The sequence below is a fragment of the Mesocricetus auratus genome, unplaced genomic scaffold (genome assembly GCF_017639785.1).
Source record: "Mesocricetus auratus isolate SY011 unplaced genomic scaffold, BCM_Maur_2.0 Super-Scaffold_100691, whole genome shotgun sequence".
NCBI classification, from domain to species: domain Eukaryota; kingdom Metazoa; phylum Chordata; class Mammalia; order Rodentia; family Cricetidae; genus Mesocricetus; species Mesocricetus auratus.
This window is the reverse complement of record NW_024429267.1, coordinates 55,590,425-55,614,623: the sequence shown is the minus strand read 5'-3', so window position 1 is coordinate 55,614,623 and position 24,199 is coordinate 55,590,425. Positions and strand designations below refer to the sequence as shown.

The 24,199-nt window shown below is 48.8% G+C and overlaps 1 protein-coding gene across 3 annotated transcripts in view; it reads right to left on the bottom strand.

The window, feature by feature from the left end:
* Itga9 (integrin subunit alpha 9) overlaps window positions 1-24,199 on the bottom strand; it is a 296,388-nt gene that overhangs the window by 80,770 nt on the left and 191,419 nt on the right. For all 3 annotated transcript variants that reach the window (XM_040739731.1, XM_040739730.1, XM_040739732.1), the window contains one exon: window positions 19,901-20,051. In XM_040739731.1, the coding sequence (XP_040595665.1) occupies window positions 19,901-20,051 (151 nt within the window). The remainder of the gene's footprint in view (window positions 1-19,900; window positions 20,052-24,199) is intronic.

The window sequence follows — 24,199 nt, the reverse complement described above, 5'->3', positions numbered from 1 at the left end:
GCAGTCTGGTGTCACGTCACACCCTGCACACAGGAGACTGTCAGTCTGTTATTCTGAGAAGGGGGCTTTGGAGAGTCCGGGGAAGATGGCTTCCTCTCTCTCGGTTTCCCAGTCACCTGCCCATCTCACACACTGGCATGAGTCTGTCCCCAGGTAGCCTGACAAAGTGCAGACAGCTTACAGACACTCTGCCAGTTTCTGGTTGACTAGGGAGTGCCCATGACTCTCTTGGCTTGTTGGGCTCCATCAGTTAGTTGTAAGGAGGTTTATTCAGGGAGTGCGCTGGTTGGATGCTGTGGGACGTCCTTCTCTTGGATGGGAAGGGTCTTCCTGGGCTGGGCTGCATCTCTGAGGGCAGTCATAAGGAAGGGTGGACATTGATCCCCCGGTGAGCCCAGGCCCCTTGTAGCTCGGAGCACAGGAATTCTGGGAGGTCTGAGGACTTCCTTCTTCTGATGGGTAAAAACCCCTCCTGGACTGCCAGCACTCACTTCCCCACAGGTTGATTCCAGCCTCTCTCCTAGAAACACGGGGCTGGAAAATGGACCTTACATGGTTCTGTTGTTAGGACATGCAGAGGAGGAGACCAGAGGAGGAGGGAATGGACTGATATCCCGAGTCTAAAGCATTTGACATCTGAAATAGCTCTGAGCCAAGCATTTTAGGTAAGAGATGCTCAACCTGTAACTTCCTCAAGCCGGGCCTTTTTAAATTTTATCTGGATGCTGTTAGGTAAGTCTCATAGTCTCCACTGCCCAGAGGAGGAGAGTGGGGAATCAAGAACCTGGGCAGCTTGCCACAGCAGCAATTAAATTGCCTGAAACCAAGACTCCAATCCAGCCTAGCTTGGCTCCATCCCCTGTGTGTGTTCTGGCCCAGGCTGTCTTCTGAGACCATCTTGGCAGGGAAAATCCTGCCCAGGACACCGCTGCCTAGTCACCTTCCACCTTGGCACTGTGGAGGCTGCAGTGTTGCCTGAGGCTCAGAGTGCCGTCTTCCAGAAACTGTTTCAAGCACAGTGTTTGGATCCATGGGACAGATCCTGGTCTGGGTGCTTCCCCATAAGAAATAAAGATGTCCTCTCTGCCTGGGTCATTTTCAGCCAGAGGAAACAGCCTTGTGACTGTGGGTGGACAGACCAAGCTGTGTGCATCTGGCAGGAGACCCCTAACTCTCAACGGTGTACCTGTCTACCTGTGGGACCCAACCAGCAGCTCCTTCTAAAGCTCTGCAGGCTTTGTGGGGGAAAAATCAGTGAGCTTTCTTTGACACTAGGCTCCAATCTCTTGTCCTGCCAGGGCTTCATGAATAAGGGCCGAGGGTGCCTCACATTTCCGCCCACGCCGGGGGCTTCTGCCTCCCTGTTCTGAGGGGAGGGTTTTGTTTTGTTTTTGTCTCTTTTGAGTCCTTCCTCCCTCTGTGACTCCATACCCAGCCCTATGTTGCCTTTGGAGTCAGAAGGCTGCTCACTCATCTGGAACCTTCTAGAAGAGGACCTCCAGAGGAGGAGGCATCAAGGACACATCTGAACAGATAATCAGCAGCAGCAGCAGCATTTTATCCTTTGAAAGTTTCAGACACTTACATAATGTAAACTGTTCGTATTCATCCACCCCATCCAGTGCCCCTGACCTCGCCTCCCTCCAGGCTCCTGTCTCTGCTTTATTGTTTTATTTGGCGATGCTCACACATGCACGGGTGTGTGAGCATCCATAAGAAATCTCCTAGTAGCCACATTCCCAAAGGAGGGTGACCGCCTCTCACTTAGCAGTCGTCCTCTGATAAGGGTGGGGCCTGGGGGGATCCTCCCCAACATGTGCTCAGCGGAGGGCCTTTAACTCCTCTCCAGACTGACACCCGGGAAGGGAGTCCGCGTTTAAACCTCACACACGGGCAGTGAGGCGGCACAGCCGGGCAAGGGGACGGAGCATGCAATGTTCAGACTGCCATGGCCCTCATGTCTGGAGACCCAAGTTCCTTGCGGGGTTTCTGTCTGAGCAGAGAGGCACACACTCTGTCTCCTGGCCCTGGTGACCCAGGCTCCTATCCCATCACTTCCAAAGCATCTGGTCGTGGAGCACGGTGTTGGGCAGACATGAGATGGGACTGCACCGAGGCAGGGGCTGGGTGGAAACAAAGTCTTCCTTTACCGACCTGCAGGGCAGGAGTGGCAGGAGCCTTGAACTCACCTGCTGCAGGTTGGGAGACGTTAGCCATGCTGTCAGCTCCGGGCCCCAGTCTCTTCACGGGGGGGGGGGGGGGGGAATGGGGCAAACAGTGGCCCTAGGGAGGAGACCTGTCCCCATCCGCCACACCCACCACCTCGCCCTACTCTCAGCCTACCAGCATAAAGGATGCAGGACACTCAATCTAAAACAGGACCATGTGACCCAGGCTCATGTCAATCAGCCCAGTGAGCCTATGAAACTCCGCTAGGACTCAGTGAAGTCACAGGGACCTGGCAATGATCTTCCCACCCTATGGGGCCGGGCCTGTCTGAGGTGGGAGCCAAAGCAGGAAGACAGGCTGACGGATGGGGACACATCGTCTCTTAGAGGTCCAACAGGAAGCCGCAGCCCACATCCATCTCAGGTTTTCACTTTTCAGAACAACTTCACTGATTGCTCATAGCAGGGGAGACTGAGTCTTTTATTACTTGGCTTGAAAAGAGCAAAAAGAGGTGCGGAGGCCTCACTGGGTCCTGAGCCTGGGCCAGTGCCCAGCAGGGCAAGGTGGAACCTGCCCCAGAGTAGCCTGTCTATTGTACAGAGGTTCAGTTCCTCCCTGTAGGAGGGAAGGGTCAGGATGCTCTAATCACCAAGGGCATTTGGGGTAGTGACAGGGGCACTTCAGAGGGAAAGAATGAACTTACACAGGACCCTCTACAGCCTTCCTAAATCTAAGGAGGCCTGGGCTATGGCCTGTGCCTCCTGGCTCTCAACTGTTGAATGCAATGTGGGCTGAGATTCTGTTTCTAATCACTGATAGCTGCTGTCATGGGCACTGAACACTAAGTTGTGACTGCCAGCTCCTAGTACAGTGGCTTTAAACAGCTCCCAGGAACTATTCAATTCTCCTTCTGGAAGGAGGAGTCTGGATTTCCCCTGACTGTGGGCCAGACTTAATGACCTACTCCCAAAAAAAGGATGTGGCGGAGGAATTGCAGTGTGGTTTCTCTGGGGGATGGAGGTCACCTAAGGCCAGCTTCTGCCTTATTTCCACTCTCTTAGATGGGCTGTTATTGAGGGAGCTGGTCACCGTGGCAAATGACATTCAAGTCACCTGTTGGAGGAAGCTGATGGGAAAAGAACAAAGCCCTCCTTCCAGTGGCTATCACCAGTTCTCAAATCAGATGTCTGGAAGCATCATAGCATCCCTGGATCCCTAGCCAACATCTCTGGCTCCTACCAGCTAGGAGCTAGTGGATTTGTCAGCTGTCACCTGGGGAATAGGATGTTACCGTTAAAACATTGACACAAACACACCTAGGTCTTATGCGTTCTGCCCAGTCCCACAGCCGCTCACAAAATGATCATTCTGAGGCTTAATATTAATTATAATTGTTTGGCCAATGGCTCAGGCACATTACTGACTAGCTCTCACAATTAAATTGACCAACTTCCACTAATCTGTGTATCACCATGTGGCTGCGGGCTTACCGGTAAAGCTCTGGCACCTTATTCCTCCAGAGGCTTCCTGTCATCTCCCTGACTCTGCCTTCCTTCTCTCCTCATCTGTTTGGATTTCCCACCTGGTTCTATTCTGTCTGGTTATTGACCAAATCAGCTTCCTTATTAACCAATGGTAATAAGTATATTCACAGCATACAGAAGGACATCCCACATCATAGAGGGTTTCTAAAAATGGCCTCAATTTTTCATCTTTCCTTGTGTCCTTATTTCTTTATGGTTTGATTCTTTGACTGCTTCCATCACAAAGTCAACTTGATATTCCCTCTCTGGATTTGACCAGAATGCAGCTGAGGTGATGCTCTGATGAGGCCTCCTATTTGTTCTCTTGGAATCCTGCCACGATCATGTGAACATTGGCTAGCTTGCTGAGAGATGCCAGCCGCCCAGCTCAGTCATTCCTTCACTCCAGACAACAGCTATGTTCCAGTTGATCTGGCAGGCAACCATGAACCCTGAGCAAGGTCAGCCAAGAAGCCAAAAGTGGCCCAGAGCTGAAAAACTGCCCAGCTAATGTCTACAATGAAGAGCAATGATACGCGATTATTGTATTAGGCCTATCAGTGTTAGGGTGGCTTGCTACACTAACAGGTACACAGTCTCTGAGAGCATCCTGGAGCCTGTGGGTTCCGCCCAGCACCCAGGAAGGGACAACAAGGATCCTAAGACTCTGATGCTAGAAATCTAGCTGCTGTCTGAGCTGCAGTGCCTGCAGCAGCCCTTCCTCCTTACGGACATTGTGAATCTCCAGCTAAGAGACTCCTGGGAGCCAGCATCACAGCTGGGGAAGAGCATTTACATCAAAGGCGCATTGGTAACCCCGCCCCCCATCAACCCTTTTCCCTACTTCCTGTCTGAGCAACCATCTCATTGCAGGCTCTTGGGTCCTGATTCCCTCTCTTCAGAGACCCTACCATCTTTCTGTCTCTGGTGTGGGGACTAAAATCTCCTCAGAGGCCCCACCATGCTCAGTTTGCCCATGGCATGAACGGCCCTTGTAATAAACTCCTCCCCTCCAACGAGTCATCTCATTCTTTCCTTGAACCCACACCCAAGATCTTTCAACCATGTGGTTACCTCAACACAGCCTAGGCTGCCTGGTAAGGTCGAGGCCGCCTGGGCTTGTGAACAACTTCTTTCTACTCTGTGTAACAGCCCTGGCTGTCATGGAACTCGCTCTGTAGACCAGGCTGGCCTTGAACTCGCAGAGATCCACCTGCCTCTGCCTCCCCGAGTGCTGGGACTAAAGGCGTGCCACCGCCCTCTACTGTTCTTAATCCATGGAAGGACCAAGGAATAGATGGGCTGTCTGCAGGAAGAGGCAGGGATTTCACAAGGCTGTGAGTACGGAGCCATCTTCCAGGCCTGGGGAGGGGTGGGGTACGCGTGAGAAACCCTGGCATCACCTCATTTCCACCGTGTCCTCACGTCTGTTGGGGACTGGGGACTGAGGGCTGAGGAATGAACTTCTGAATGTGAAAAACACACCACCTCAGAAGACAGATGGCAGAACACACCACCAGCTGTATTTACTGTCCCTAAGGCACACGAGGGCACTGCAAATAAAACGTCATACAAGTAGATGACAGACGTCACAAAAACAAAGAAACCAAGGAAGGTGCTTCACAAAAGGCCTTCAAAGAAGCGCTTTCCCTTGTGTGCGTGTGCTCAGCCTGGAAGAGGCTCAGCGGGGGGGGGGGGGGGTCAGGCTCAGGCCACTTGAACAGAAGAGAGCTTGCCTCCTTAAGACATTCCTCCTCAAGTAAATATCTGTGAATTACTGAAGCACATCTATTTATCTTTATTTGAAGTACACAGACTGTATTAAAAAGTTTCTTTTCTCCCCCCCTCCTCTTAAACTTGCAGTATACAGCAGACATGATGGAGTGTGCCTGTCCCCATCAGAGCTTCTGTTGCTGTGATAAGACACCGTGACCAAAAGGAATGTGGGGAGGAGAGGGTTGATTTCAGCTCACACTTCCACACCACAGGCATCACCTACGGAAGTCAGTGCAGGAATTCAAGCAGGCAGGAACCTGGAGGCAGGGGCTGAAGCCACGGGGGAGGGAGGAGGGCTGCTTACTAGCTGGCTTCCATGGCTTACTCTGCTCTCTTATGTCATTGCTCAGGGGTGGCGCTGCTCACAGTGAGATTGGCACTGTGATAGGCACTGATTATCGCCAATAATCATAAGAAAATGCTCTGTACATGAGTTGCCTACAGGCCAGTCTGGAGGTGTTTTCTCAGTTGAGATTTCCACTTCAAAAATGATTCTAGTTTATGTGAAGTTGACATAAAACTAACCAGCACACACCTGAAATCCCAGCACTTGGGAAGCAGAAGCAGGAAGATCAGGAGTTCAAGGTCAGCTTGGCTATGTAGTGAGCAGGGCCAGTCGGGGCTATGTTAGACCTGGTCTCAAAGAGCTTGATTTTAGTCTAACTCATTTTGTAAGCAGAAGGAAGCTGTAATGAAAGTAAATAACATGCCGGCCAGTGGCAGCACATACCTTTAATCTACCAACACTCGGGAGGCAGAGGCAGGTGGATCTCTGTGAATTCGAGACCAGCCTGGTACAGTACAGCCTCCAAAGCCACAGAGAAACCCTGTCTCGAAAAACCAAAATTAATGTTCTGTTTTGAGATATTTCCACATTAAAACTTTTTTATTTATATGAATATTTTTTGAGATAGGATCTTGCTACATAGCCAAGGCTAGCCTAGAATTCTCCACTACTTCCCGAGAGCTGGGAGTAAAGGCATGCACCACCATGCCTGTTTGAAATTTTTCTAATTTATATATGTAAAATGACAAGAAAGAGGCAAGGTCTAGATTCAAACCCTGCTCCCCTTTCAAGGTACAAACTCTTACCTCTGTTTTTTACCCAATCCACAGAGCGTCCCTTTTTTCCCCATGTAGGTTTCAAGATTCCCAGTGGATGTCTAAAACCACAGGCAGTGCTCAACCAACATGCACCACTTTTCTGATTTGTCCTGGAGTTTATCTGTGCTTCTAGACTTTATGCCCTCGGGTCTCCCTTGTATCACAACGCACATGACTAAATACAGCATGAGTTTATAGAACATACGTGCTTTGAAATCAAAGACAGTTCATCTGAGAGCTTAGGTAGCTATTGAGTGAGTTCTGGGATGGGTCGGACATACAGCATGGATACTCTGAACAGAAAAAATGGTTCATATTCCAGACAGGGTGGAGTGGGGAGGCATGGGAGTTCATTGGGCTAATCAGAGTGGAGTGCAATTGAAAACTCATGAACTGTTTCTTTCTGCAACCTTTAATGTAGTATTTCTGAACTGAAATGGATGGCAAGTGGCTGGATAAGGAAGGACTTCTGCTCTCTCTTTGGGCTTGTGGAAAATCTCAGCAAATGGTTGTGGGTGGAGAGGAGGTGACTGCCACCGTTTGCTTAGAAGACGGCCAGCAATGACAGGCTGAGTTCACACTGTGGGAGGCCGGGCTGGGGCAGAGTCAGACACAGGTTTAGTTAAGCCCCTCTCAGCCAGCCCTGATCCCAGCTCTGTGTTGTCTTCAACAGACATTTCTAGGACAGTCACATTCAAGTGCTCCTCTGACCGTCACACTCAACCAACCAGGGAAGAAACTGATAAACGAATAATGTTCTAGCCCCTGGTCCTTTGGGTGAACCTTGCTGGGTAACTTTATACTTCTCAAAAGACACTAAGTACTACCAGCAGTAACCCCTGCAAAGCACAATCATGGTGTCTTGCCATCTCTTTTCTTGCTTCCCGGGACCACTATTCAAAGCCCCATGCACCATGCCTTCCTTGCAAGGTTTGCACATGGCAGGCAACCATTTGCTTTTGGGTCAATACCTCTTAGGAAAAGTAATAGTCTGAAAAAAACCCACTTTGGGGGAAAGCTGAATCCAGGATCCCAGGTTGTCCAAATGAGACAGACACAGATTTCCAGAAGGTGTTGTTGGTTGGGAAGGGGGCACCTAGCTAGCTTGAAGGGAGGAGGGAAGATTTTCACCAACAGGGGGAAGGAGAGAACCAAAGCATAAGAAACCCGTAACTGGGGCTGGAGACCATTGCTCAGTGCTGACGGCACTGGCTGCTCTTGCAGAGGACCAAGGTTTGGTTCTCAGCATTCCTCCCGCCCCCCATGATGGTTCACAACCACCTGTGATCCAGGTCCAGGAATCTTCCTGATGTCCACGGGCACTCCATACACAAGGGGCACAGACATTCGTGTGGGCAAAACATCCATATACATAAAACAATCTCAAAAAGATTAAAAGAGAAAGAGGGACCGGTCCCTTCCTCAGCAAAAGCCTGGCTTCTTCTATTTTTATCTACATCCACATGGAGAGAGTGGCACGCCCTCATCCCGTGGAAACGTCTACTCTCTCCTCACCTTTCCGCTTCCTGTTGCTTTCCCCGAGGTCCTCGCAAGGAAGGGAAGAGGCTGACTTCCGGAACGGATGACACCACATGGCTCTGTGCCCACTAAAACGTTCCTTCCTTCCAGATGAACAGATGAGAGGGTTCAGAGGTGAATGAGCGCTCACTTGGGCTGGGACCAGAGAAGTCTAGGTAATCTGAGGACATCGTGTCTTTCAGAAGGCTCAACGTGCATCTCAGTCCAGAGCACACACTGGACATAGAATTGATGCTGCATACTCTCAGCTAACAAAAAGCTTTGTTCCCAAAAGCCAAAACTAATACTGCATCCCTGAGCTGTCTGACCAGAATGCTGATTCAAAGAGCAGGTACAGGACACACCCTGATAGCCCTGAGCAGGGAAACACGGCTCTGGGAGAGCTCAGTTTCTCGTGTATTGAGTCACATGCTCAGACAGGGGCTGTTCTGAAACTCCTTTGGGTTCCTCAAAGGAGGACTTGAACTTTGACACACCTGGCGTTGTGACTGCACTAGACCATTCCCTTTACAAGGGGTTGTCCCCTCTGTGAGCAGTGACATTTTAGGCTTTCCCAGCTTGTACTGAACATGTGTTCCGCTATGACAAAGGTTAGATTTAAAGTTGGGATTCAATCAACAGTTAATGCTCATGTTTTGACGATACCTACCCCCGTCTCAATGTAAAGACCTCTATAAAAGATGTTGTTTGGTTTCAGTTTCTACCCTTCCCTTTTCAGCTAACACGTGGACTAGGATTTTATAATAAGTGTGCCCTAGGACATTTTGATGGCATTTTGAAAGTATATCATAGGCGCCAACGTTCAGGAAAAACAGAAGTTGCCACACACACTCCTGACATCTCCTTCCATTTATGTGTGAGCATCCCCTTGTGATCTCCCAGGACCTATGCCACCTGGCCCCTTCAAATGCATCAGTCAGGTCTCAGGTCTCCTTCTTCCCTATCTTTCTTAAGCCACCCCTCCTTTCTACCGTCCACATCCCTCCTAGTTCCAGAACCTCCCCCTTTCCTGAACATTTCCCAGGATGCACCTGGTGTCTTTCCTGACCCCCTAAGCCTGTTCCATTTACCACGGTCACAACCCCCAGAACAACTTTTCAGACCCCTGCCCTGCCCCAGTGGGTTTGCGAGGAGGCAAGCTGGAGGGCCCGAGTCTATTCTGTTTATAAATCTCACTCTTACACACTCAAACGTAAATTTTAGTCCTGAATAAATGGGGAGGCAGGATGCTGAGGTTGCTCACATCAAGCCGGGCAGTGCCTAACAACCACATTTCAAGCTCAGCGCTTGAAGCAGGCGGAGCAATTTCTTCGGACACTCAAGACACCCGATGCCCGTCCCCGGGCCACGCAAACAAGGCACTATTTTATCCGCTCAGTCTTCTCTTAGTGGAAACTGCTTTTGACTATTTGGGAAAAGCAAAAACCACGAGCTGTACTCCAATGAAAACCCCTGTTGTTGATCATCCAGCAGAGCCCCCAGACTCAATTACACATCAGTAATGGGCTTCCGGCGGTCACGTGACCCACTCCCTCAGGTACCCACATCCTCGGTGCTCCCTCTGCGTCATGCCACTGGCCTCTTCCAAGTGACTTGGGTACAAAGCCAGGGGCTTCTCCTGCTTCTCTTTTCCTCCAACAATGTTTGGACCTGAGTTGGGAAATCGACGGTGAGTCACAGATAGACCAAGACCGTCGTCGGCCATTTGACACGTCCAGGGTGCACGACCCTGCCTCTTATCACTTTTTCCAGCAGAAGGGGAAATGGACAGATTGTGGGTTTTTCCACCTTCCTGGCCCATTTAAGCGCACAGCTCTTAAGTGCACTATTCCTTTAGCTGAGTTCACCTGGGGACAAATACATTCCACAGGAGAAATTCAAAAGGCGGAGAAGCCCTGGCAGCTCCCGGAATCCAGCATGTCGACACATGGGCACCATGGGAAAGCTTCCTCTAGTGGGAGCCTGGTAGGGGTTAGGTCTCTGTGCCAGCACCCTTGGGGTGCAAAAGAGAGCCTTGTTTAGACAAAACACAGCTGCCCCAGAAAAATTCATCACTGCTTCCTGCTGCTACCCCTACATAAGAGAAACAGGCAATGATGTAATGTGAAAGACGCCATTCACCAAGCACCTGGCTTTCCAGAGGGGGACAGCTACAAGCCAGGTGGGCAGCCAGAGACCATCAGACATGCAAATTAGCCTCTTTAGACAAAAAAAAATAAAGATGCAATAGAGACCTCTAGAGTCAGCCTGACCATGCTTGAATCCCAATGCTCAGTTTTAGCAGGTGTGCCTCTCTAAGCTTTGGTTTCCTCCTAAAGGAAAACAGAGCTCACAAGGGAACATTGAGTTGTTCTGGGGCTAAAGCATGCTAAAAAAAAGTTAGGTGCTGAGCATAGTGTGTGTCATGAAAACAAGCACCCAGTAAGGGCTGTCCTTCCCATAGCCCACTGCTGCAGCTACACCAGTTACAAGTCTTCAGATTACCAAGAAGGATTCAGCCTTTCTGTTTATTTTAGAAAATTCTAGCAAAAGTCCAACATCAAAACCTGACAAAGACCACACAGGAGAGCAAGCTAAGACAAGCATCCTGCTCATGACTGTACAGACAAACACACTAAGCAAACTATTAGAAATGAAAGCAACTGCATACTTCATTCTTTAAAGGGGGTGAAACTTTAAAAATAGAATTCATTTCCTTAAAAGGTCAAAAGAAAAGTTATATGAACACATTGACGTTTTAAGTATAAAAGTTCATGAGAAAGAAAGCAATAATTTATCAAAAAAAACTTCAGACTTAACTGGACAAGACTGGGTCCTAGTCAAACCTCACAGACCAAATATCAACAAAGCAGACTTACAGACTTCTAACAGGGTACATCACAGACATAAAACACACCAAATCGCATCATTTGAAGGGAAAAAAATTGAAGTCACACACAGAAACATTCTGACTCTGAGATGGGGAGTGATTTAAAAACAAACAAAAAAACTGTATGAAGCCGGGTGTTGATGGCGCACGCCTTTAACCCCAGCACTCGGGAGGCAGAGGCAGGTGGATCTCTGTGAGTTCACAAAGCTACACAGAGAAACCCTGTCTGAAAATAAAACAAAATCAAAAACAAAAACCTGTTTGAAAATGTGTCTCCAGGAAGGACAGTAAATGAGGGAGGATACAGGAAAGTGGGGAGAGAGGGGCATAGCCCTGAGGGGGATCACACCTCGGGGTGGGGGGGGCCTGAATTGTGTGCTGACTTTTGATGGCTCTGCACCAGTAGCCCGAGGTAGCTGTCTGATCCTTGCACTTGTGGCTCTTCATAACCATGGCTAAATACGCTCCAGCCACCTGAGCACCATCAGGCTTTGAAAGAGTCATAGGCATTAAAATGAATAAGTAAATAAAATCTTAAATTGCAGCGCTGGGAGTTTCCTCCATGGATAAAGCAATTGCCTAGGAAGTGTGAGGCCTTCGATTTGACCCTGAGAACCCACATAAATGTAAGGTGGGCGTGGCGGCTCATTTGGTTCAATTGAGAGACCCCCGACTCAGTGAATCAGGTGGAGAAAGACGGCTGATACCAACCTCTGGCTTCTGTATCTGTACACACATGTGCAGCCATACTGGTGGGAAAATGTATGTGTGTGTGTGCACGCGCACACGTGTGCGTGAATACACACACACACACACACACACACATGCACAGAAAAGCATACACAGTGGGGCAGGTGTCTACAGGGTACGGGTGGGTGGTCAAAACCTGGCATGGAGAGGGAAGGAATGGGAGGTGATCAGGGATGTCACCATGTTGGATTTCCCTGGCCTCTTGGATAAGGGACCCTCCCTCCAGCAGCCTACCTCCCTGCCTCTGGGCAGGCAACTCTAGCTCTCCTGGGAAAGTGGCTGGAGGATCAGCTCCAGGAAGAAATCAGAAACCAGCAACAGGACTATACTGACCCTGCGTCTAAATTGGAAAAGTATTTTAATAGGCATGGAGGTGTGCGCCTGTAACCCCAGGTACATGTCACCCTTTTTAAACACACCAAAGCACTTCATCTGAAGTATTTTGAACACACTGGCCTTGAGCATGCTCAGCAAGAGCACCAGCACTGGGCTGCACCCCTAGGCCTGACTTGTCCAAGTTAAGCGGGTCCTTGGAGTTTTATCTGGGCCCCTAAACATCTCTCCCCGTTTCAAGTTTCTTGTAGTTTTCCAGCATGTCGGCTACTTAGCTTTGTGCCTTTTATCAAAGGGCTCTTATCACTGCTTCCTTCCTGCATGGTATAAGCTGCCACAAGGTCCCCATTTCAAAAATGTTATTTTAAATTGAGATTTCTTCCATGCGTTTGTTGTATGAAGAATATATTCTCATTTTCCTGTGTTCCTGCCTTCTCCCTGCTTCCCCCTTGTTCTCTTATACAATCTCACTTCCACTTTCAATTAGTGCCTGCATACATAACTCTACGTGACTACATAAAATATAGGAGCCACAAATGAACAAGAGGGAAACATTTTTTTCCAAGACTGGATTAATTTGCTTAATAGTATTGTTTCCAGTTACATCCATTTTCCCACTAATAACATGACTTAATTCTTATGGCTGAAATGCATCCCACTGTGTATAAAAACCACATTTTCTCTATCCATTTCTCTCTTGCTGGACAGCTAGGCTGACTCAGTAACTTGGCTATTGTGACCAGTGCTGCAGTAAACCCTGATGCACCGTTTCTCTGAGACTCTTTGGAGTTCTGTTGGGTGAACACCAGGGAGTAGGAGATCTGAGTAATACAGGAGCCCTACTGGATCTGTGTGGCTTTCCTGAGGCATCTCCATTCTGATCTCCACAGAGGCTGGCCTGGCCCGTTCATACTCCCACCAGCAAGCTTGCATGGACTCCCCGTTACCTATGATGGCACCCAGCAGGGCCTTGATTCCCTGACCCACCCCGTCCATGTCTCTTCCTGGCAGGGAAAGGACTGGGGGCTTTGTGGCTTCCACGTGGCTCTAAACCAGCCTCTGTTGTTTGGAAGTCAAAAGTGCAACGTCCTAGTTAAGATACGGTAGAACTGAGTCAGAGCTTCCCTGCAAGATCAAGCTGAGGGCTGTAGCTGGAGGGCCTTTTGCCTGAGATTGCCCTGCCCTGCCCTGCTTCACCCTGAATGCCTGTCTCCCCCTGGGAACAGACACACCCCAGGAACTACCAGCACAGGAGTCCTCATCCTCAACACCAGCTGCAGAGGAGATAGTCAACTTTTTCCTGACTTCAAAATTTTTATTATTTTCAAATTGTGTGTGTGTGTGTGAGAGAGAGAGAGACAGAGAGAGAGAGAGAGAGCGTATGGTGTGAGTGTGTGTATGTGTGTGTGTGAATGTATGTGTGAACACATGAGTGTAGATGCACTTGGAGGCCAGAAAAGGGCGTCAGATCCTTTGGAGCTGGCGTTACAGGTGATGTGGGTGCCGGGAACTGAACTTTTGTCCTCTGCGAGAGCAGCAACCACTCTTACCCACTGAACCATCTCCCCAGACTCCTTATTACGGCATGTGTGTGATGTGTCCGTGTATGATGTGTCCGTGTATGTATGATGTGAAGTCAGAAGACAATTTTTTGTGTTCTCTCCTTCCACCACTATCTGGGCTCTGGAGATCCAAACCAGGGCATCAGGCTTGTTGGGCAAGCGCCTTATTCACGGAGTCATCTCCCAGATTTTGTTTTTAATGGTTTATTTATTTTTTAAGTTGTCTTTTATCTTAGCAGTTTGTCTTCATGGCTTTCTTTTCTTTTAAAAGATACTTTATTGTCTGATGAAAAAAGATTTAAAATTCAGGACTCTTCTTTTCCCTTTTAGAAGATGAGATGGGTAGATACTGTTCCACATCTAGCTGAAGGTGGGATCCAGGAGTTTTAGTGTGCACTTCTTAACTTCCTCTCACAGACCTGCTCGTGCATGGTGGGGGGAAACATTCTCAACTGACCCTTGTTGCAGTTACAGCTTTACTGACATTTCTCAGGCTAGACTGGAGCCTTCCCTTCAAACGCCATGAATACACAAACCAAGATTTTCATGCCAATGAGAGCTGAGCTCTGCCTTGGAACATAGGCCACACTGTGACAGGAAATGGACATTCTCCATCACTTCCTGGTGCCCACGGCCACCAGAAGGGCCAGCATCTCAGGGACCTTCAGTCTAGGCTGTCTCTTTGGTGCCAGCATGTGGGTGGGGCTGACAGGTAACATACTGGTTAGGGATCACAGTCTTTGGCTTCTGGGGACCTGCTCTCCTCCACCTTCTCTCTGCCCATTATGGATAAAGAAAGGACCTTAAGAAGCAACCCAAACAGGAAGTGAGCATGGGGGGGGGTGCAGGATAAGAGCGGCACCTGGACCAGGGCCAGGTGAGGACCACTGCTTAGCATTATACAGGAAGTTCAAGGTAAAGTCACCAGGGGGCTCAGGGCACAGGATGAAAGTCAGGAAGGGGGCAGAGAAAGACTTGGTATTTTCTAAGTATTGATTTCCCCCTGAAGGGCTGTCACACAAGGTCTAGTAGTGAGTTCATTCATCATCTTAATGGCCTGGGCCAAGATGACTATAAACATCTGAGGGTTGCGCTTTTACTGGGGGCTACTATTAACTTGATAAGAGGTACCGGAGACAGCAGAGCACAATGGGCAATCAGCAGATCCTGTGGCCAGGGGAGCAGCAAAGAGTGAAGGAAAGCCATCTGTGCTTTGCCTACACACGGAAGGATGGGGCGCACTCCTGCCCCGGCAGCGCCTGCCTCCTCAGCTCCCCTGACACATCCCTCTTTGTTCGCATGCACAGACACCCAGGTTCCCGCACTGAACCTCCAGCCCATGGGAGGGCCAAGTACCCCCTCCAATATAGAGCTGTGCAAACACATTGTTTCCAACCCCCCCCCCCCCCAGTTCAGATGAGAAAGTTGATAGGTTTTATCATCTGGCGCCGTCTTGAGTTGCTTGCCTTGAAAGTGAGAAGAGAGATTCCTGAGAGAAATGGAACACCCATTCCGTGAGAGGGGTAGATATTACGGGGAAGGCTCACTTTACAATCAAAACAAACTCACGGGTCCTGATGCCACTCGTCATAAAACAGTAAGCTGACTCGGTAGTTAATGAAGACTGCAGAGCCCAGCCTGACTGGAAACTCAAAACATTCACTTCTCAGAAACAGTGAAAACCAACTTCCCCCATACACCGCCATGCCCCTCACTAGGCCTTGTCATGGGAGGAGTAAAAGGCCCCGGGGGCATCCCCTCAGCTCAGTCTCTCAAGGGGATCAGGAGATGGAGCCCTAACTAACTCCATGGCCAACTCAGTGACGGTGACAATGGACTGTGAACCAGCGCTCTAGGCAGCATGGCGGCACTCTGCACATTGCATGAAGTGTGATGGTGACTTCCGGTTCTCCCACATGAGCCCACAACCATCCTTCCTTCCCCATGCCCCTGTCTTCCAGCATTCCCATCACCCAACCCTGTCTTTCCTCTTCTCTGGCCCGATGACACTTCCTGTAAGATGTCCTGAGGTTGCCTAGCACCGTGAAGAGTATTGCGCTGCGTACCGCCAGCCCAGTTAAAAAAAAAAATCCAAACCCGGAAAGCTCAGCTTCTGCTCAAAAGCGTATGGCTTTTGCACCATCACAAAGCAGGAGGAAACGCAAGCTGAGCTGTCGTAAAGGCAGGGACCCACAGAACACTGAGTAATTGATGGATCTGTACGGTAGGTTCTTGCATATGGTGAGAGTTTGGGGTCTACCACGGTCTATGCAGCACAGTAAACACACACGCTTGGCATAGGCCCCACTCAGTCCTTAGCACTCACCAACATCGCAGAGCAAGAAATTGTTGCCCTGGGCCCAGGGTCACACGGCTCACCAGAGAGGCAGCTGGGACGTCAGTCTGCACCCGCTAATCACCAGTGCTCCCCCCCCCCACTTCACGCTTGACACTGCAAGTGCAGACTCTAGCTTAGCTTCTGCTATCATTCTGGAGCACACATCTTAGACTGAAAGTCACTGGCCTTAAAAATGACATGGATGCTACATTTGGATGGACTTTTCCATTCCCTCCCAGGCCTACACACACACACACACACACACACACACACACACCCCTTCCAAATCCTAAACACATTTGGCTAGTTAGTCTGCTGCCAAGGGGAGGATAAGATAAACAAAGATTGTGGAAAAGGTTTGCCCAGTAATGCAGAGTCACATGACGGGCAAGCAGGTTAGGGGGTGACCTAGCGCATATGAGGAATAGATAGGCCAGAAGTCTAGCAGGGGCCTACAGGCTGGATACTATCAGGCGGCATATTTTCTTTGGCTTGTCTGACACTCAGAAAACATTTTAATTAGCTGCCGAAGTAACATGAAAATGAAGTTCTGGTTTTTATTGAAAAAATAAAATCCGGCAGCACCAGTTAACATTCCCACTTGGGTTACTGGGCTACTGAAGTGGCTGACCCGTGGGTGACATGGGGACCCTCGGTCTCCCATAGAATCTACCCTTTTCTCTTCCACACCTGGACACCCCCACCTATGCTCACACTCACCTTGCCCAGATCCTTCCACCCTCCAGGAGCCCAGGGATGAGGTGCTGGCTGGTGTGCACCAAGGAGCTCTACCTCAGGACTTGCATCTGTCAGGGCGCTTCAGCGACTTCCTGGCACCAGCGCCTAGTCCTCTGTGCCCGAGGGCACTGTTTCCAGAACCACGGAGGTCATGCTGGCATGCACACGGTAGCTCTGGTGCATTGGGAAATGGCCTCCCAGGAGGTCTCCTCCCTAATCCTTAGACCAGTGACCCTCAACCTTCCTAATGCTGAGACCCTTTAATACAGTTCCTCCTGTTGTGCTGACCCCAACCATAAAACTATTTTCATTGCCACCTCATAACTGTAATTTTGCCACTGTTATGAATCATGATGTAAATATCTGTGTTTTCCAATGACCTGTGAAAGGGTCCCTGGACCCTAAGGGGCTATGGCCCACAGGTTGAGAATCACTTGCCTTAGAGAGTATGAACTTCTGCCTTTTCATCCCGAGGGTCTATTTATGTCCATACTATGTCCAGAGTGGGAAGACCAAGCCCCTCACCTACCACAGTAGGCGGCTTAACCGCCTTCTTTTCCTTTCCTCTCTCTCATCTTCCAGAAAGACTCAGTGTCCTCAGCTGCTGGCCTCCAGGTTGGCATCTGGGAGGCATAAAGCGAGATGGCATCTCACAGCGTGAGAGCCCTGAGAGCCATGGTCTGTGTCAGTCACTCCTCTGTTGCCAAGACAAAAAGCCATGGCTGCAAGCGGTTGAGAAAGGCAGGGTTAATTTTGACTTATGGTTCCAGAGGGAGAGAGTCTATCATGGTGGGGAGGGCTTGGGGACAGGAAGCAGGAGCAGGAAGCTGGCTGATCGCATTGTCATCCACACCCAGGAAGCAGAGGAAATGAACAGGAAACAGGGTGCAGACATAATCCTTCAAACCTCACCCCCAGTGAGACACTTTCTTCAGCAAGGCTGTACCTCTTAAATGTTCCCTGACCTCCCCCAAAGACCACCTCCCACCGAGGACCCAGTGTCAAATACCTGAGGCTTATGGCAAACGTTTTTCACTCAGACGTGGTAGACGATAAAATGTCCTGCCTAGATTCGTGTGCTAAAAGGCTGGACCCTGGCTGGTGACTGTTTACTTTGGAGGTGGGGCATGAGGGAGGTCATGGGGGGGTGTGCCTTTCAGGTGGTGCCTGTCCACTCTCACTTCCTAACTCTCTGCTTCTCCCCCCTTTTCTAGAGGCACTGAGGTTCCCGGGTTCTCAGAGACCTGCGAAGACCAAGCCCACGCAGTCACTACTCAAAGCACTCTTCTTCCATTCTTTGTCTCAGCTCCTTCTTTAAAGTTTTATTTTTTTATTTTATGTGTATCGCTGTTTTGCCTGCATTTATGTCCGTGTGAGGGTGTCAGATCTTGGAGTTACAGGCAGTTGTGAGTTGCCACCATGGGGGAGCTGGGAGTTGAACCTGGGTCCTCTGGAAGAGCAGCCAGTGCTCTTAGCCACTGAGCCATCTCTCCAGCCCTGGCTCAGCTCCTTGCTCCTACACAATGCCTCATGAGGGTACTACCTAAGCAAAAGCAAATGTTCTGGATGACTTACTTTTTTTTCTCTGCTAATAATCTTTTAAATTTTATTTCATCTTGAATTAGGCTTCTCTTGGTTTTGCATTTCAGGATCTTTGTATAAGATTCATGCAGGGCCTAGTAAAGTCTATGCATTGTCCATGTGGCAGAATGGGTGACTTCCCTTTGGTCACCCATCACTCCCTACCCCCCGGCAATTAGAGCTGAGCCAGACCATTTATATCCCAGTTGAACCTTGAGGAATGATTGTCACGGGGGGGGGGGGGGCATCCTTGTTTCTGTCACGTTGACCATCTGCTCTTCTGGTTGGTCCAAAGAGATGCCTGGTGTCTCTACACCCTTCCCTAGTCTCACACTAATGCTTACAGCATCACAGGGAGCCAGGCCATCTTGTCAGCTTTTGGCCAGAATGAAGCCTAAGATTCTCTAGTCCAAAGGTCTTATAGGTTACGGGGACTCAATGGTAAAGGGTCAACCTGACCAGGTATGATAGCTATTGACTCATTCCTGTGGCCTTCTCAAGTATACTGTCCTCCAGTGACCACAGCCCTTGTCTACCTTCTCAAGTATACTGTCCTCCACTGACCACAGCCCTTGTCTACCTTCTCAAGTATACTGTCCTCCACTGACCACAGCCCTTGTCTACCTTCTCAAGTATGCTGTCCTCCACTGACCACAGCCCTTGTCTACCTTCTCAAGTATACTGTCCTCCACTGACCACAGCCCTTGTCTACCTTCTCAAGTATACTGTCCTCCACTGACCACAGCCCTTGTCTACCTTCTCAAGTATGCTGTCCTCCACTGACCACAGCCCTTGTCTAGAACTCATGGGTGACTAACTCATCACACTGTCTTTGACAACCTCAATGGGCAGTATAAATGCCCGAACAAATGTGTCCCTCAGGATGCCATGAGCTGACCAACTCACTGAATCCAACACTGCCAACAGGGAAAAGCGTCAAACATCTGAGCATCAGTCACCAGAACGACTAGGTAGAATGGGGTCTATCCTGCCCAGGCCTGCTCCTCCTCCCTCACAGGAGTGGGGACACCCAGGGGCATCAGGGAGACAGAGAAAGCAACAGTTCCTTCTTTCCTTTGGAATCATGCTCTATGGACTGTAACTCATTTGAATAAATGAACTGGATCTACAAAAGCTCACTCAATTCCTGAAAATCTTCGAATTTCCTCAATCCCCTCGAACATGGCAGGGATAAATATAAAATTCGGCAAAGAGTCAGCTGACACACATGCCCATGTAACAGAAAGCATGGGATGTATTGTTAGTGACCAGAATTATGACAAGAAGGGATCCATCCATATTTATTTTTCACAACTACTGACACCAAACTCAAATTTCATAGATGGAAAAAACAGCTGTATCTGCTCAGAGAGGGTTAGTCCACAGGGAGAAGGAACGGAACACAACATAAGGTAGGTACTCTCCAAGGCATGTATTCATGGCTGACACTTCAGCTGTACCAGCAACCTTCTTAGTCCAGGACAAAAGCTGATCTCTAGTAATTCCAAGTTCCTTATAAGGGAGTGGCCTTTGTAGAATCTTTGCCCAACCCACGCTACAAAGCAAGTCAGCAGGCGTGTGAGACAGAGTGGCTTCCTCTCAGGGGAGCTCTCCTTACCTTCTGCCACATGTTGATGAAGAAGAGTTCCCGGGAAACGTTGAAGGACACATTGGCATCATAGGCATCGTCCCCAAGGTTGGAGATGGAGATGTTTAGAGAGATATTCTTCACAGCCCCCAAAGCTAGGTATGGGGTTTTCTCATCAACACTGCAAAGAAAAACAAACAGCGATTAGTACCCTTACACTTACAGTAAGACAACAGGAGGCACCGGTAGGTAGTGGGGAGGTGTTGGGAAGTGGGAACCCCCACTCTCAGGAGCCCCATCCACTAGGAACATGGAACTGGGGAACCAGCACCCATGGTTCTCAGGGTTTTGTCGTTGTTTTTGTTTTTCTTTTGCTTAGAACAAGGACTCCTACACCTTCGAACTTACTAGATGGTCACATGTCTTACAACAACACTTCATACATCAAAGTTGGAAATTCTGAAGACATTTAAAAAACTTTGTGTGACATTTGTCCATTCAGTTCTTTTGAGCAGACTCTGTAATTTTGTCATCATAGATGTGATGTTTAGTATTGACTGTCCGTGTGACAGACTCTAGAATTTCCTGGGAGATGGCCTCTGGGCACGCCTGTATAGGGTGTTAACGGATGCAGGAAGATACTTCTTATTGCAGACTGAGACAGCTTGAACTGCAGACTCTGAAACATGGCATGGACTGCAGACTCTGAGAGCTCAGTCCAGTGTCCATCTCTGCTTCCTAATGCAGATGCAATGAGCCATTGCTCTTAAACTGCTCTGACTTCCCGCCATGACCGACTATAACCTAGAAGTATAAGGTAAATGCTCACTGCTGTGACTTCCTGCCATGACCAACTGTGACCTGGAAGTGTAAGCCAAAATATATTCCTTCCCCCTTGAGCTTCTTTGGCTAGAGAATTTTATCCTAACAACAGGAAAAGAAATTAAGAGCCTGGAAACAGTAGCATGTAACGCCAAGGAGTTAGAAAATGTGCATGCGAAGCAAATATTCATAACTCGCTGGGGAAACACGGGAGGTAGGAAGTAGCTGATGTGTAGGAGAGGCTACAGTTTGGAATACAGTAGTCAGGGAAGCCTCAGTGAGGAAGAGGCTTCTCACTAGACAGCAGGATACCAGGGAGGGTCCCTGAGGTGGGCACAGGGCTGGCATGGTCAAGGAAGAGAAGGAGGCCAGAGAGGACTGAGCAGGTCAAGAGGAAATGAGCTCAGAGACATAAAGAACACGAGACTGGCAGATTCTGTAGGTCCTAGCGTGTCACCATCAAGACCGTGGTGTAAATGCGACACGGATGGAAGCCCCTGCCAGCTCTGAGCCGAGAAGTAATGACTCTCGGCGGGGGGTGGGCGTGTATCAGGAGGAGGCTCCTGCTGGATGTGATGGAAATGGTGTGTGGGGAACTCTTGAGAGAAGTTGGGTGAGGAGGCTCCTGCAGTAAGTCAGGTGGGAGGAGGTGAAAGGTCAGGCCAGGCAGGTGCAGCTGAAGTATGGAGAAGAGCCATGTTGGAGACGTTTCTAAGGTCGTGCCAACCCTAGATTTGTCTCATGAATAAGATGAGGGATGTTGGCGATTCGATAACTGCATTTAGGGCTGCCATTTAGTGGGATGGTAACGACTTTAGACAGAGAAGGCTTGGGAGAGACAAACCAGGTGCCTGCTGCATTTTATGGGAACCCAGAGACCGATTGACACACGAGCTGGGAGTCCGAAGAGGCGTATGGGTTGGAGATCCACATGTGGGATAGGTATCAAGGACATGAGAGAGTGAGCATAGAAGGAGTCATGCTTTCTCGTTTAGAATCTGAAGAGATGGGACAGGTGTAGCAGGTGTGGAAGAAGAAAACCAGGGGAGGTGGCACCGAGTGGCCACATGAGGCTCTTTCCGAGGGAGGAATGTCAGGTTTGTCCAGCATGGCAGACAGGTCAAAACAGCACAAGGGATTAGAACTGGTTATTGAAACTAATTGTGTGGAACAGGGTTTCTTAGACTTTGTCTGCTTGTGACCTCTTTGAGCCTCTCCTGGTTTCATTTCCACTGCTGTGATAAAATAACCCAATAGAGCAGCTTACAGGACAAAGGGTTTATTTCAGGTCACAATTTTAGGTTGTAGTATGTTGTGTCAGGGAAGTCAATATGGAAGAAAACTTAGAATACCTAGATACAGCACCTCCTCAGCCAACAGCAGAGAGATAAATAAATGGTTATTATGCAGCTCATGTTCTCTCTTACACAGCCCTGGACCTAAACCCAGAAAATGGTGCCACCCACAGTGGGCTGGGTCTTCCCAGTCAATCAATGTTATCAAGACAGTCCTCCACAGACATGCCTACAGGCCAACCTGATCTAGACAAACCCTCACTTTCTTCCCAGATGATTCTAAATTAACAATTAAAACTAGTCAGTACAGTGTCTGAGAAGTTTTACATGAAGCAATTATATAGACCAAACATTCATTAGTAACAAACCATAAATCTGTTTTAAGATCACTCTTTTGTATACATATAAATAAATATTTATAGAAGACTAAGGCAAGTTTGTACACTAATGACATGGGTATGATTATCTGCGTAGCATAACAATCCATGTACATGCTATTTTGTGCTGCTTATATACTCATGGGTATGGGGCCACGAAGTAGATCAGTGGGTCATTAAAAAAGAGAACATGAACTTGGGAGGGGTTGGGGAGGTAAGGGTATGTCTGGGAAGATTTCAGAGAGGAGGCGGTAACTATGATCAAAATACATTGCACACATGTATGAAGGACTCAAAGGATAAAGATATTATTTAAAACAGATTAAAATATAGTCATTTGACACATAAATGGTAGAAACTTATTTAAAAACCCTTGTTTTCTGTAATTGAATCATTGTTTCTATAAAAGCAGAAAAGATGGCGTGTGTAGTACAAAGGCCACGGTCTGAAGGAGAGTGGCCTCAACTGTAAGCATGGACATTCAGGAAGCATTCTTTGGGGTGATGACATGTTCGGTATGAAGTTCGGAATGGTGGGTCTACAGAACAGTTATGTGGGGCAGTGTCCGTGAGCACTGCCGGCGACATCTCAAATCTGAATTAAATTGCAGTTTTTGTGAGTTCAGAAACCTACCACTGGCAGGGCTTTGTAGTTCCCCACGTTGAGCTCTCAAAAACCCAACTGGTTTATGACCCACAGTTGAAGAAGCTTTGATGTAAACAGAGATCACTGGTGACCTTGGGCATTCCATGGGTGAATCATGGCAGAAAGTCTGATTGGACCAAGAGGGAGTACATTAGAAGAGTGACTACAGGTGGGTACCAGGAGCTGTTTCTTTCAGTAGAGTAGAGAAACAGGATGGAAGCTACCAGGGAAGTGGCCTGTGGAGACGATTTTTTTAAAGGATGGGAATTGTCATAGAGCATTTGCACACGAATGGGAAAGAGCCATCGAATGAACACACGTGATGGGGGGGGGGTAATTGCTGGTAGGACCTGGAAAGGTTGGGGCTGAGTGAGCAGAGCGTGGGCCATAGCTGCTGAGTGTGGGGAGTGAATTCAGACTCCTTTGTAACTGGTGGCATTTGGCATTGGAGGTGAAACAGGGTCAGAGATGGAGAGGAGATGAAGGGGGAGACGTTGGGTTGTGAGCAGGGGAGTGAATGGGCCAAGGGTGATAACGATGGGGATGAAGGGAATAGCAAAGATGGGTACCAAGCCATAAGAGCTCTGGGAAAAATCAAGTCACTCCCGTGGGAGAGGAGGAGAAGCCTCTGAGAGTTTGTGCAGGGAACAGTTGTTACTTGTGGCTGTTTGGTTCAAAGACTCTGTGATAAATGTGAAGAGCTCATCAACAGATGGGGGCGGGCACCCCTCATGGTCTCTAAGCTTCGGGAACCTGATTAAGCAGTTTTGCCATCTAGGCATGTTCAGGAGTCCTTACCTTGGTGATAATGTCCCAACCACAGCTCTGAGGGTGTCACAAGGACATTATGGTCCCCGTGACTGTCTGAGGTGGCTTCAGAAGTCGCTTCCTCAAGCTAAACCTTGCCTCCCTTGTTTCCTGTTGAAGTTGGTCGCCCCCTCGGAGCCCCTTTGAAGCTTCCTGTAAACCAGCTCGTATCTTTCCAATAAACTAGACTTAAATTAGCCAGCATATGTCATGTCGTCTGCAGCAATTAACACAGCTGATACAGCGTGCAAGAGAAGAGGGGTTTTCAAACACTCAATAGGCTACTGGTCTTTGGAATATAGATTTTGAGGGAAGGAACCGTCATTATCCATCTCCAGAAAGTAGCCCCCCACTCTAGCGTGTCTGGCATGCCAACAAGAAAA